We start from the raw sequence: 13,369 nt of genomic DNA on the forward strand, positions 1-13,369 counted from the left end.
AAAGAACTTCCTTGCTGCCTGAGTTAGGTGTCCTGCCCATATGGGGTAAAAGGTTAGACGGGATGACTCCTGGAGTGGAGGAAGTGGGGAACAGGCAACCCTTGTGCCCTTGGCCAAGGTAGAAAGGGGCCCAGCTATTTTAAGAAAGCTCCGCCAGAGTTCCTATGGCAACTGCTCTCCTTGGGAACGCCAGGGCAGGAGGTGGTGACCTCGGAAGGAACAAGGGGTCTGTTCAGGCGGTCAGGGGGCGCGAGGACGTGCGAGGCGGGGGCGCGCGGGGCTCACCGCGGGGAGGGGGGGGGCGCGGGCTCCGCGTGGTGCTGAAGGGGACAGCGCCAGATTTGTCGCACTGCGCAGGCGCAGAGGCGCGAACAAAGCTGGGAGGAGGAGGAGGCGCGCGGCCCGAGGTGGTGCGCGCCTACAAGGCTCTATCTTAGCATAGGTCGGTCCTCTCATCTACCCCCTCCCCAAGCAGGCTGAGGAAGAGGAAACAAGTCCCTTACCCAAGCTAACTCGCTTTGGTCCCTCCCCGCTGCTGGCTTCTCCCTTCTTGCTGCGTTGGGGGTGGGGTGGGGGGGGGGGACTGTGTAAGGGATTCTGGGAAAACTAGGATGCCTGAATTCTCTATCGCGACTCGCTTGACCCTGGACAAGGCGCGTCCTCTCCAAGGGCCTCGGTTCCATCTTTAAAATGGAGTAACAGCACAGACCTGCTCACCTTGCAGAAGTGCCCGACCCTGATGAAAAAATGGATGGGAAGCAGTTTTCGTTATGCAGAGGCAGGTGAAGCGGTTGTACGAAGGGAGAGCGCAGCCCTGTTGGGGTGCAGCTCTCGGCGACAGCAGTAGCCCTCAGCGTCCTTCATACTCTCCCCACCAATGGATGATGGGGAAAGCACTACTCTGGAGGTTCCCCGGAGCGGACCCTGGAACCAGGAACTGTGGACGCGGTGAGAGGGTGGCCCAGAGTCTGAGCCTGGAGTTCTGGGGCATCACTGCCCCAGGGCGGGCCCAGCCCCAAACCCCACAGCTTAATCCCCAGGTCAGCCCAGAAGCGGTACTCCTGGTGGGCTGGGCTGAGCACTCATTGTTCTCAGGACTCTAGACCTCCTGGGGAAAAGAAAGGGACCCAGCTGGGAAGATAGTCCTTTTTAGCGCCCTCTACGCCTCTCCCCTCAAGATGCAAACCTTTTCCAAATCGTCTGGGAGTGGAAGGGGCTGGACAGCCCTGTACTTGACAACTAACCAGGAATGAGGGTTTGGGCAATTTTGCTTGATGAAGGAAGAAAAATTCTAGCTTCGCCCATTCAATTCATTCAACAAATTACTGGGCACCTACTACACACGAGACAGTAAAAGCCTGGATAGTTTCTCCCCATTTTTCAAAGTCGCTAAGCGCGACCAGAGGGCAGAGAATAGGCCCAGAACCTTGGAGTCATGGCTCCGCCCCTTCTGCGTTTGGCTTTGCCTGCTCCTCCCATCACCACTTCATTCAGCGGCGGCCACTGGCCCAAGACGAAAAAAGAGCCAGTCTCTGCTGCACCATCGCGTTCTCCAGCTTCAGGTCTCAAGCCCTGTAGCCGAGAAGGCGAGGTCTGATGTTACCCCACCGGTCGGCTCCGCCCTCAGTTTTGATATCCATCCTGAACGCTTTCAGATAGGATCCTCAGTGAGACCACACTCGATTGAATCGGTCTGTCTCTACAGCCCGAAGAGGCGGGTTCGCTGAGGCCGTTCCAAGGCCAAAGCGAGAGGACCTTACTGCGCACGCGCAATAGGCCGCCGATGGAGCCACCGATGGAGCCGTCCGGAGGGGAGCAAGAGCCCGGAGCCGTCAGGTACCGAGCACCGGAGGGGCCGAGAGAGGGAAGAAGGACCTGGGGGAAGGGAGCTGACTGGGCCGGGTTTGGGGGTCGCTCTTAGGAGCCAGGGCGCAGAAGCATAACAGAGGCGGACTCGCAGGTAACGGCGGCCCGGGAACGCCACCGCCAACGCCCCTTTACTCGCAGGCTCCTGGACCTGCCTTGGGAAGACGTGCTGCTCCCACACGTCCTGAGCCGGGTGCCGCTGCGCCAGCTGCTCCGGCTGCAGCGCGTCAGCCGAGCCTTCCGGGCGCTAGTGCAGCTGCACCTGGCTGGCCTGCGCCGCTTCGACGCCGCTCAGGTGAGCCAGGGGCCAGAGCCCCGCCCCCGTCCGGGTACCGCCCCCTCCCCGCCTCCAACCCAGCCCCCAGCCCAGCTGTCTACCCTTCCCCACCCTCTGCGCGTCCAGGAACTCCCGGGAAGCGACCCACCCTTCGGGAAGTACTCTCAAAGGGCGAGTACCGGGTATCAACTCAGAGGGCACGTGGGGTCTCTCCTGGGAGTCAGGGGGCAAACTCCGAAGGCAGGTTGCTGCCGGGAAATAACTCTAATGGGGCGGAGAGGCAGCGCCCGCCCCGCCCTCGGGACCAGCTGAAAGTCGAGGTGCCTCCCTGCCCGCAGGTGGGTCCGCAGATCCCGCGGGCCGCATTGGCCTGGCTGCTGCGGGACGCTGAGGGGCTGCAGGAGCTGGCCCTAGCACCGTGTCACGAATGGCTGTCGGATGAGGATCTGGTGCCGGTGCTGACGCGGAATCCGCAGCTGCGGAGCGTGGCTCTAGCCGGCTGCGGACAACTGAGCCGCCGAGCGCTGGGGGCGCTGGCGGAGGGCTGCCCCCGCCTGCAGCGCCTTTCCCTTGCGCACTGTGACTGGGTAGACGGTCTGGCGCTGCGCGGCCTCGCCGACCGCTGTCCGGCCCTTGAGGAGCTGGACCTCACCGCCTGCCGTCAACTCAAGGATGAGGCCATCGTATACCTGGCGCAGAGGCGCGGCGCAGGCCTTCGCAGCCTCTCGCTGGCAGTCAACGCCAATGTGGGGGATACCGCCGTCCAGGAGTTGGCTCGGAACTGCCCGGAACTCGAGCACCTAGATCTAACCGGCTGCCTCCGCGTCGGAAGCGACGGCGTCAGGTGCCTGGGCCTTGGGTTGGTGGGATAGGGAAGAGGGCAATCACTTTTTAAGCCTCTGGTTTAGGGACGGGGTGCAGCTGCCAAAAGGCAGAACTGTGGTTTCTGGGGTTTTTCTGCTACCACGACACCCCCATTCAGACCAGGAAAGATCTCTAGGATTGCCGAGGCCAGAGAACCCATAGTTTAAAAAACTTTTTGGAACCAGTGTTTACGCATGAGCGGATGTCACAGACAGTCGACTCTCAGGCTTCTTTTCAACAAGGGGAAAACCTTGAAATCCTGGGCGGAGCTGAGGAGCAGGTTCCCCCTTTAAGAGATAGGAGGAAGTCCCGAGTTCACTGGAGACATTGGTGTATGACCCCATCCAGACCTCCTCATAACCCCCCCCCCCCCATCCAGGTTTATGGAGGGAAAAAGTATGCTCTGAGTTTGAAGGAGGCAGGGGCTTCGCTGGCTCCCCCACCGTGGGCGAAACAGCTTCTGGCCCCTAGCCTCACCCGGCTCCTCCCCCAGGACCTTGGCCGAGTACTGCCCGGCGTTGCGCTCGCTGCGGGTGCGGCACTGCCACCATGTGGCCGAACCCAGCCTGAGCCGCCTGCGGAAGCGCGGCGTGGACATCGACGTGGAGCCGCCGCTGCATCAGGCCCTGGTGCTCCTGCAGGACATGGCTGGTTTTGCACCCTTTGTCAACCTGCAGGTCTGACCTGCCTGCCGATGGGTCACAGCTGGACTGTGTGGCGGGGGCCTGACTATGAACTGTAGGGAAACTGGACTGTGGAGGCCTCTGGCTAGAGGTGGATGCCCTGCCCCACCCTGGAGCTTCAAATAAAGAGCTTTTTACCCCCTCTTGCCTGGCGCTGCTGCCGTGTTAGAGATAAGGGATGTGAAGTTGGGAGAGAAGGTCAGACAGACACAGTACCCCAGCACCCCAGCTGAGGCAGAAATGACCAGAATGCACTCACATCTTCCTGGGGCCACCTTTACTGTGCCCGTGGGCAGCTCCAAGAGGAGGTCAACATGGTGGGGCAAGGAAGTAGAGAGCAGGGTAGAGAAGGGGGACAGGAGTTAGGGCGGGCCCTGTGTGGGGGTGTAGGGCTCCTGCATCCCTCTGGGATCTGAGCCGAGAAGGCTCCAGCAGAGTCTGGCGAATGCCTCAGTGGAAGCGGTACTTTCTGGCTGGCTTGAGGTTGATGTATGTGGCCTTCATCTCCTCGGCCTCAGGGTTCCGCACATCTTTGAACCGCTCCCCTTTGGTGCTTACTATCTGGTTGTCGATGTATCGGATCAGCTTCTTGGGGGCCTGGGAGGCAATTGGGCAGTGAGTAGCAGAAGCCAGGAGAGAGTCCCACCCACTTCACACCTCCAGCAGCCATAAACTCTCTTACCTCCCTGGGAGCCATGGGCCGGTGAATCTTCTGATCCTCTGCGCTATCCACCATCATGTACCTGCCAAAAACTGGCTGGGTGAAGCTCCTGCCACCCTGGGATGACCCTCTAAGGGCCTAGCCCAGCCCAGCCCAGACTCACTTCTGTAGGATGAAGGACTTCAGTTCATCCTTTTGGGGGCCTCTGAGGCGCCTGGGCAGGTCCTGCAGAGAAGGGAAGCTTCATCTACACCCTAGGGCACCAGCAGAAGCAGGCAGGGATAGGCTAGGGGTGGGGGCTTAACACTAAGGTGGAATGTAGCTAAGGCTACTTGGGTCGAAGGGGGGTGTCTAGCAGAGGATACCTGGTTGGGGCCATCCCAGGCTGGAGGCCCCTCTTCCTTCCCCTCTACCAGCATCTGCACAGCTTCTTCCAAGTCTCCCCGAGCTTTGGCCAGCACCCACTGGGCCTGCTCTACCGAGCACGTAGGGAACACCTCCAGGAGTACATCCACCCCTGGCAGCAGCTCCTCCTCGGCACTGGCTGCCTGTGGGCATAGATGTTGACCACAGGCAGTACTTCCTTCTTTCCTGGCCCCTGACTCCCTCACCAGTCCCCTCTCCTACCAGTACCTCTTCCTGGGTGTCTCCAGCAGCAGTAGGAGAAGCCCTAGTTTCTTCTTTGAGCTTTTCAGGCCGCTGCAGGGGCTCTGGGGAGATGGGCATCTGACCTTGGACCTCAGAGCTCTGTGGCTGCAGGTTCTCTTAAAGAAGCAGAGCATCAGGTTTGCCGGGGCTTTGGGGGATGGGTGTTATGAATTTCCCAAGTGCCCAATCCCCAAGCTCACCTTTGTTCCTGGCACCGCTCAGCTGCCCTGAGAGCTTCTGCATCATGTCCCCTATTGTACCCCTGAAAAGATAGGAGGGTGGTAAAAGGACACCCCTGCCTACCTTCCACAATCAGCCAGCCCTCCACCCCTTCTTCACCCCAGCCAGATCCCACCTTGGAATGTGGGCAAAGCCAGGCACATAGGCCTCCATCATCTCAGTGAAGGCCTCCATATCGAAGTTCTCCTCTGATGGCCCTGAGGGGCCCAGGTCCTCCAGGACCCCAAGCACATACGAGAAGATGACCTCATCCAAGCCGCTGCAGGAAGGGGACAGGACAAGTCCTAGGTAGGACACGGGATACCTCCAGCACCCCCACCTAGCCTGAGACTCGAGCCCTTGGCTTCCCTGGGTCTATGAGCCAGACTTCAAGTCTTGAAGCCAGAAAGTATCCCATCCTCCTACAGAGCTTTGGTTTTCCACCTGTCCAACAAGGTGCCAGGGACAGGTTAAGATGTAAGGCCATACCAGCAAATCATAATCAGCCCTCCTCAGGAATAGATGATGAGGTTGATGTAATAACCTCATAATCAGCCCCCACCTCAGGAATAGAGCTGAGTGCTTGCCATCCCAGTCTTTCCATTGGCTGGGGCCCGGAGCACTGCCCAGCAGCTCCAACCCAGACCCCAGCATGATCCTCCCAGGAAAGCTGCTTCTACCTGAGATCAGCCTCGGGGAGGTGCGTCTGGACAAAGGCAAGCAGGGCTGCACTGACAATCCTCTCCAGCTCCATGTTCTCTCCTCTTCTGAAGGGACAGAAGATGTAGGTTTGTCAGGCCCTCTTCTGCCTGCTCCTACCCACTAGGCCCAGGGGCGGCCAGCTCCTCCCTCCTGCCCTGCTGTGGAAACCATTTGTTACTGTTGTCCATAACTCCCAGCTCGCCAGCCCTCCCCCGCTCTCTCAAGCAGAGCCACAACCCCCTCCCTGCCCATCTCTCTACCTCCTTCAGCCTGAGACAAGACAGGGCACTGCCGTAGGAGAAGGCCTCCCAAGCGGTTTCCCTCACCCTTCCCCCGACCTCTCCCCATCTCGCCACCCCATTCCCCACCAGCAGGCCCAGACCCTCAGGCAAGAAGCCAAGGTCTTGGGGTCACATGCCTCCTGGCTGAGGAATCCCATCATTGAGGGGGCCACTTGGCCCTCAAGTCTAACCACAAGGGGCCCATTGTCCAGCCCCCCAAAGAGCAGGCCCCAGGACCAAGCACAGCCTTCCCCCACCCAGAATGGCCCACCCACCCTCCGCACAAAGGGGCTTTTCTGGCTACAAGGCTCTGATAGAAGGGGAAGTCTTTGAGGAATTCTCTCTTCCTGCACAAAAGGCTATCTACAAAGGCCTTTCCATTTTCCTTCCCAAAGCCTGTAAAACCCTACAAGGTCTGGCCTTTGCCTGCCTCTACAACCTCACCACTCACTCCACTCCTGCCCCACCAGCCTCCTTGCTGGTCCTCGAATTTGTCCAGTTTCTTCCTACCTGTCTCCTTCATATACCCACCCCCTCACCTCCTCTGGAGCTCTGGTCAAATGTTGCCCTCTGAGACAGACCTTCCCTGACTAACCTACCAAAAATAGGTATTCCTCATACTCCCTAATCCCTCACCCTGCTTTATTTTCTATATGGCATTTACTACAGCTTAATGTTGTTTTATGTTTGCCTATTGTCTGACCTCCCTGATATAATGTAATAAGCTCCAAGGTACAGGGGACTTCGTCTTATTCACTGATGTAACCCTAGCACTTAGTAGATGCTCTATAAACACTGACTGACTGAGTTCATTTCCACCTACATGATTTTGACTCCCCAAAGTCCATATGTAGGAGTCAGGAACACATAGATGGTAATGAATGGCTCCAGAGCCACAGGTCCAACTGTCAGCTCATCATCCCATTCTGAAGTTTCAGAGATATCTCACATTCCATCTACCCCACACTCAACAATATTTTCACGATTAGTGTACATCCCCCTCCTACTTCATTGGCTGACCCAACCATTCACTCACTCAGCTGCCAAACCTGAAACTTGGAAATTACCCTTGCTTTCACCCTCTCTCAACTCTACCTGCTGTACTCGGCTGATCATCAATCCTGTTGATTCTATTCCCTTATTAGTGTCCTTTCTATCCATTCTCCCCAGTTCATCTGGCTTCTGCTACAACGTCTCTACAAAAATTTCTCAGTCTAAGGTCATGAGTTACTTTTTCAGTTTGGGTCTATTCAGGTTGAACCCTATAAGCTTGCCAGTATGCTTGTTTTTGGTCAACAGAAAGAAGGAAAGGAAAGGAAGGAAAGAAGGAAAGGCAATTTCTTATGGTTTCACCTAATACTTGCCCTTTCAAGCAGTGTCAATGTTAGTTTCTGAGGCATCACACTCTCCTGCTTCTCTTCTACCTCTCTGGCCATTTCGTCCCAGGCTCCCTTCTCTGTCCCCCTCTCTTCTACTGGCAGGAAAGCTCAGGCTCAAAGCTGCTCCTCGTCCCTCCTCACTCTGCACCCTCTCCTTCTGGAAGACCTTGTCTGGGCCACATGTTTATGAACCAACTCTATGTCACTCTATGTCACAATCCTCAAATGCCAATCCTTTAGTCTAGGTCCCCCCTCTGAGCTACATATTTGCATATCTACTTCTCTGACACTTCCGTGTGAGTGACTTCACCTGTTCCAAACTGACATCCTCCCAAGTCCTTTGCTCCTCCAAGACTGTCATCAGTAAATGCATGTCCATGTACCTACCCAGCCACTCCTGCCACAAGTCTGGGAATTATCCTTGGTACCATCCTACCCCTTGCCTTCCCACATCCAGGCACCAAGGCCTGTCATCTTAACACATGTGCTTCTCTCCATCCCTCCTCCCTTTCTGCTCCACCTTTTGTCTTCACTGCCAGAGCTTCCTAACCCTTCCCCCACTACTGTCTTTTCCTCAAGAACCTATTCTTTTTTTTTTTAAGTTTATTTATTCATTTTAAATAGAGAGAGAGAGAGTGAGCATGTGCAAGGGGGGAAGAGGCAGAAAGAGAGGGAGAGAGAGAATTCCAAGCAGGCTCTGTGCTGTTAGCACAGCACCCAACACAGGGCTCTGTCTCATGAATCGTGAAATCATGACCTGAGCCAAAGTCAAGAGTGAAATGCTTAACCGACTAAGCCACCCAAGAGCCCTCCCACCAAGAACTTATTCTCTCTCTCTCTCTGTCTCTTTTTTTTTTTTTTTTTTTTGAGAGAGAAAGTGTGTAAGTGAGTGAGGGACAGAGAGAGAGAGAGAGAGAGAATCCCATGAGGGGCAGAGAGAGGGAAAGAGAGAAGCGGGGCTCACCCAAAGCAGGGCTTGAATTCACAAACTGTGAGATCATGACCTGAGCTAAAGTCAGATGCTGAACTGACTGAGCCACCCAGGCGCCTCCAAGAACCTATTCTTTACAAAGATCACAATTGTGTGATCTGTTTAAAAAAAAAAAATCATGTTTTTCCTGCTTAATATCTCTCAGTGACTTCCCAATTCCCTTCTATCTATCTATCTATCTATCTATCTATCTATCTATCTATCTATCTATCTATTTTGGGGAGAGAGAGACAGCACAAGCAGGGGAGAGGCAGAGAGAAGAGAGAAAGAGGATCTCAAGCAGGCTCCACCCCATCAGTGCAGAGCCCAATGCTAGGCTTGAAGTTTAACCAATGGATCCCTAACCAGCTGAGCCACCCAGGCGCTCCACCCCCCACCTCCCTTCTGATTAGCCCAGATTCTTTTTTGTGGCCTTTAGTTCAGGACCTTACCCCTGCCTACAGTCTTTCTAGTCTCATCATGCACTACACCCTCCCCAGATCACTCCCATCCACCTTGGCTTTCTTTCAGTTTGCCAACATTCAAGCTCTTTCACGGCAAGAGCCTTTCCACAAACTGTTTCCTCTGCCTGGGCAACCTTCCACCTCTTTCACTTGTCCAACACCTTCTCACCTATTGGGTCTCAGTTTAAAAATTCCGGCCTCAAGGGATGCTGCCCCTGACTCTGTAGAACTGCTTTGGTCCCTCCATCATACACCCTCACTGCAGACTACATTTTTCCTTATTTAGCAGGACTTTTCATAAGTATAATTAAATCATCCTCTGGGCAATATTTAATGTTTCTTCCAGTCATTTCATGAGGGCAGGGACTCCACTCCTGGCTTATTAATCAGTGTACATTGAGTATCCCATGAAGTAGGACACTCAGTCACTCCCCGCTTTACAGACAAAGGAACTAAAGCTCAGTGAGTTTAATGATTGGCCCAACATCACTTGGCTGAACTGTGGTACTTAAGATTTAAATCCAGGTCACCTAGCTGAGTGTATATTCCAGGGAATGAGAGGATATCAAGACTTCCAAGTGGGTTGAGACAGAGCTTCGATCTGTGATCACAGTTCCCGGGTCCCCTGAGTAGTAACACAGTGTTGCAGTGACAGCACGGGGCTCACTTTGGATAGCAGAACTGACAAGCTCTAGCCTACCAAGAGGAATGTCGACCCTTGCTCCAGACCCTACCATGGGCCCTGGGGAGGAGCAGAACTGCTCACACCAGGCGTACCAGATCCCATTATGCAGTTCCCCCAAGGGGTCAGCCCCCTACAGAGACCTATATCCACCCCGAGTTACATCAAATCCTGGCTGCTGTCAGTTGTTTGGCAATCTCTGCTGGGACAAAGGGTGCTGCAAGAAAGTCTAGTTTCTAGGGAAGAAGGGATCTGTCTGATGACTTCAGGTTTCTAATCAAGGTCTGAGGGTCAGGGAGTTGTTACTGGGAAACTCCTCACTGTGTCCCAAAGAAAGTCTTCCTCACCTAAGCTTTTGCTCTGGTTTATCTCCTAAGGCAACACCTCTCTTCTCCTCTTCCAGGGCTGCCCAAACTTTACCCAGCCTTCAAAGCTTGCCACTTCTTTCTTTCACCCTTCTCCATCCCCCTAGCCTTCCTTAGCATTGTTTTCCTGCCCAGGAGTTTCTCCTAGTATTTCTCCTCCACAGTGTCTGAGTTGGGAAAGCTGCAGCCTAAACAGCCAGGCTTCTCCCAGGTAAGAACATGATTTCCATGGGACTTTTCAAATTCTGGATATAGTCCGCAGAACTCCATTATTTCCTGGGGTCTTTAAATCAGGGCTCACTGGTTTATTAGCATCCATGAAATGCGATCATCATCTTGTCATGAGCCCTGTTTAAATACCTCTGATGATGGTAATAGCTAGCAATTCCTGAATGCTTACACTGTGCCAAGGATTGTTGTATGCACTTTACATGTGTTAACTTACCTAATCTTCGCAATGACCCTAAAATATAGATACTAATAGTATTATACTATCCCATTTTACCCGCAAGGAAATGGAGACACTGAGAGGTTAAGTAACTTGTCCAAGGTCACACAGTAAGTTAATGGCACATTTACACCCAAGGACTCTGGCTCCGGAACCCTCACTGTTAACGCTACACTATACCACCTCTCATGAAGTAAATGATGTGGCCCCAGCCCATGTTCTGATCCTCCTGTCCTGCCTAGCTTGCCCTCTTGCCTCCCTCAGAATCTTTGCTCACACCGTTCTCTCCACTCAGAATGCCTTTTCCTCTTACTCTCATTCTGCAGGACTCACTTCCTCTCTGTAGCCAACCCTGACTGCCCCATCCTCACTGTCCCTGGCTGGCGTGAGAGTGGCCCCAGGACCAGGCATAAGCCTGGACTCTCCAGATGCTCCATACAGACCTTCTGGACCACTTCAAGTGAGACTGGGGGAAGGAGCACTATGCTGTTCCCTTGGGGTGGGGAGGTGCTCAAGGTGGAGGGAGAGCAGAAGGCCATGTGGGAGGAGTCCTGGGAACCAGTGTGGGCCCTCAGAGGGTCTGGCATGGAGGTCTTCCCTGCTTTCCCAGACACCATGAAGCCCAGCTCCTGAGGCCCTAGTCCCATAATGCAGGTTCCAGAGGACATCATTGTCCTCTGACCCCCAAGTCAAGTCTTAGAGGCGCCAAGGACACTGAGGGCTACAAGGGATTCGGGCATCCAAAGTCAGACGGGCGCACAAACGGGGATAGTGGGGTGCACAGGAAGTGGAACCGCGATGACGGCCCACCCCTGAAGCAGGAACTCCCTAAACAAGCTAGCGGGATACCCCTAAGGGTACGGAATAGTGGGCCCGAGGGCACCGGAATGAGGTTGTAGCCTTGGGGACACAAGACTAGGGAGGCCTGAGTAAGCTGGGATGTGCCTTGATACAGGCCTTGGCGAGAATCAGAGATGGGGGGCTGACGGGCCCCAGGGAGTACGGTGGGGGGACACACAAGACGGGTACCCTGGGTCAGCGTTCTCCGCGACTCTCCTAGCCCTGGGCCGGGGGCCGGAGGGGAAATCACCTGCTCCGTCGGGCGCCGCCGGCGACTTGTCCCGCGCGGTACAGCTCTCATCCCCCAGCCCCACCAACGAGATCAAAGGCGGGGCCCAGAGCGGTTCCCTTCCAGAAGCGCCGCGGTAGCCATTTTTGAGAAGGGCAATTGCCCGTAACTGGGCGGGGCTTCTGCTCCCATTTTCATTTGTTTTAGGGTTTTGGACAGGCTCCCGCGGCGGCCATTTTTGTTGCGGGTTGGGAGAAATTAGGCGTGGAGGTCCCGCCAGTGGGTGGAGTCTCAGTGGCTGACGGTATCCCCGCCCAGTTCCTTGTCAGCGCCAAACACCTAGAACCTTTAGACCCCACCCAGTTGTCTTCTCATCCACTTTCCTTTCCCCAAATTCTGTCCCCTCAAATCCTATAGCTTTTTCTCTCCCCTTATCTCTACCGTTCTTCCACAGGCCTGGCTCCCTGACTGGATCTGGTGGCCCCTTTTACACACAGACCTGGTGTTCTTCCCAAATCCCAGTGTCTCTCCCCCTTTAGGTCCAGTCTAGGTTCAAGCCCCGTCATGCAATCAACTCTTAGGTGATTACTTCCCCACCATATCTGTACCCTTTGCGTTCCCTTAACAGCGATGTATTCCCCCAAATTAGGGTGGGTTGCATGGTCTGGGTCTTGGGACCATGAAGCCTGGTTTGGATGGGGGCAGCAGGGAGCAGATGCTCTGGGTGAGGATGACCTGAGCTCAGATCCAGGACAGCCTAAAGGCCATGCCTACTTCCAGGGCCTTCATGACTATGTTGACAGGACTTTTCATTTAGGACAGGACAAATGAACTCCAGGACCCAGCAAGGCCTCGCCTTCTTCTTTCTGTTCCTGCTGCCTCAGCTTCCTGGTGCTATCCTGTGGGGAAGCCCGCAGCCATCCCTTCCCAGGAATCCTGCAATGGGTCATGAAGGAAACAGCTTCCTTCAAGGGTGAGCTAGTTCATCCCCAGTCAACAGGGATGAGCCCCTTCGGCTAGTTCCCTCATAAGTTGCGGGGTACTCAGAGACTGTCACTGCCCTCAGGAGCTCATAGTCCAAGGTAGACAGTCCTATCCACTCTTCTCCCCCGAGGGAGAAGGACTAAGGATCGAAGCGTCCAGTTCTGTCCCTCGCTGCAGGCTCCCACCTCCCCCCACCAGGATCCTCTGGCCTCAAAAAGCTAGACATTCACTGCTGGGAAGACAGAGCAGGAAAGGGGAGGGAGGAAGGAGCACAGTTGGCGTCTGCGTCTCCCATAAAAACACTCCCGCTGCCAGCCTGGCGCTGCTAGGGTTAATGAGGGGTGGGGTGACAGCCGCTTTGAACTTGAGCTAGGCTAGCCCCTGGGAAGGGGTGAAGGTTAGCTTCATCAGCTTCAGGCCTCTGCCAGCTCTTTAAAGATTTGGCCATCCCTCCCTTCCCCCCAGCCCCAACCTCCCCCGCCCCACCCCACCCCACCCCCCCAGCATTGCACAATGCAGATGACTCTTCTCTCCCTACCACCCCCATTACGGGAACTTTAACGTTTCCTTAGTAGAGCTGTGCCTAGTTCTAGCCCAAGATCCCTGCAGCCATCCCAGAGCCTTTCGTCCCCCTCCCCTCCGGCGTGTTTCTTGGATGGCAGTTGGATGTAGCCAGATCTCAGAAAGAACTTCCTGAGCTTTGGGAGAAGGATGATGGGAAAAACCTCTTAGGGGGAGCCCCTTGATTACTAGCTCCTATTCTGAAGGGTCCCGACTCTGTGCAGCAGGGGTTTGGTTCTGGGGTCA

The 13,369-nt window shown here is 55.1% G+C and overlaps 2 protein-coding genes across 3 annotated transcripts; one reads left to right on the plus strand and one right to left on the minus strand.

Annotated features, from left to right (window-relative positions):
• The first annotated feature begins 1,668 nt into the window (after positions 1–1,668).
• On the plus strand, positions 1,669–3,832 carry FBXL15 (F-box and leucine rich repeat protein 15). The gene is made up of 4 exons (XM_047073362.1): positions 1,669–1,836; positions 2,008–2,161; positions 2,482–2,987; positions 3,501–3,832. Exons 1-4 carry the CDS (start codon positions 1,784–1,786, stop codon positions 3,688–3,690), a joined length of 903 nt encoding a protein of 300 aa, XP_046929318.1. The 5' UTR covers positions 1,669–1,783; the 3' UTR covers positions 3,691–3,832.
• A 120-nt stretch (positions 3,833–3,952) lies between these two features.
• On the minus strand, positions 3,953–11,706 carry CUEDC2 (CUE domain containing 2). 2 transcript variants are annotated; one of them, XM_047073363.1, is made up of 9 exons: positions 11,600–11,706; positions 5,899–5,985; positions 5,355–5,498; positions 5,200–5,261; positions 4,985–5,115; positions 4,717–4,899; positions 4,515–4,576; positions 4,373–4,433; positions 3,953–4,287 (listed from the first exon to the last, which is right to left on the minus strand). In XM_047073363.1, exons 2-9 carry the CDS (start codon positions 5,970–5,972, stop codon positions 4,141–4,143), a joined length of 864 nt encoding a protein of 287 aa, XP_046929319.1. In that variant the 5' UTR covers positions 5,973–5,985; positions 11,600–11,706; the 3' UTR covers positions 3,953–4,140. The 2 variants fall into 2 exon arrangements, with proteins under 2 accessions (XP_046929319.1, XP_046929320.1); XM_047073364.1 differs by having other exon boundaries at positions 5,899–5,982; positions 11,600–11,702.
• Between the last annotated feature and the right edge of the window lie 1,663 nt (positions 11,707–13,369).

This window comes from Lynx rufus, unplaced genomic scaffold, assembly GCF_022079265.1.
Source record: "Lynx rufus isolate CCGP_SWC_20201006 ecotype Redwood Valley unplaced genomic scaffold, mLynRuf1.p SCAF_11, whole genome shotgun sequence".
Classification (NCBI taxonomy): domain Eukaryota; kingdom Metazoa; phylum Chordata; class Mammalia; order Carnivora; family Felidae; genus Lynx; species Lynx rufus.

Coding starts and splice junctions, on each gene's coding strand:
- FBXL15 (XM_047073362.1), top strand. CDS start 1,784: ATGGAGCCACCGATGGAGCCGTCCGGAGGGGAGCAAGAGCCCGGAGCC. Junction 2,162..2,481: donor GCCGCTTCGACGCCGCTCAG/GTGAGCCAGGGG, acceptor CCCTGCCCGCAG/GTGGGTCCGCAGATCCCGCG. Junction 2,988..3,500: donor GTCGGAAGCGACGGCGTCAG/GTGCCTGGGCCT, acceptor CTCCTCCCCCAG/GACCTTGGCCGAGTACTGCC.
- CUEDC2 (XM_047073363.1), bottom strand. CDS start 5,972: ATGGAGCTGGAGAGGATTGTCAGTGCAGCCCTGCTTGCCTTTGTCCAG. Junction 5,116..5,199: donor GAGCGGTGCCAGGAACAAAG/GTGAGCTTGGGG, acceptor TGCTTCTTTAAG/AGAACCTGCAGCCACAGAGC. Junction 4,577..4,716: donor CCTGGGATGGCCCCAACCAG/GTATCCTCTGCT, acceptor CCTTCTCTGCAG/GACCTGCCCAGGCGCCTCAG.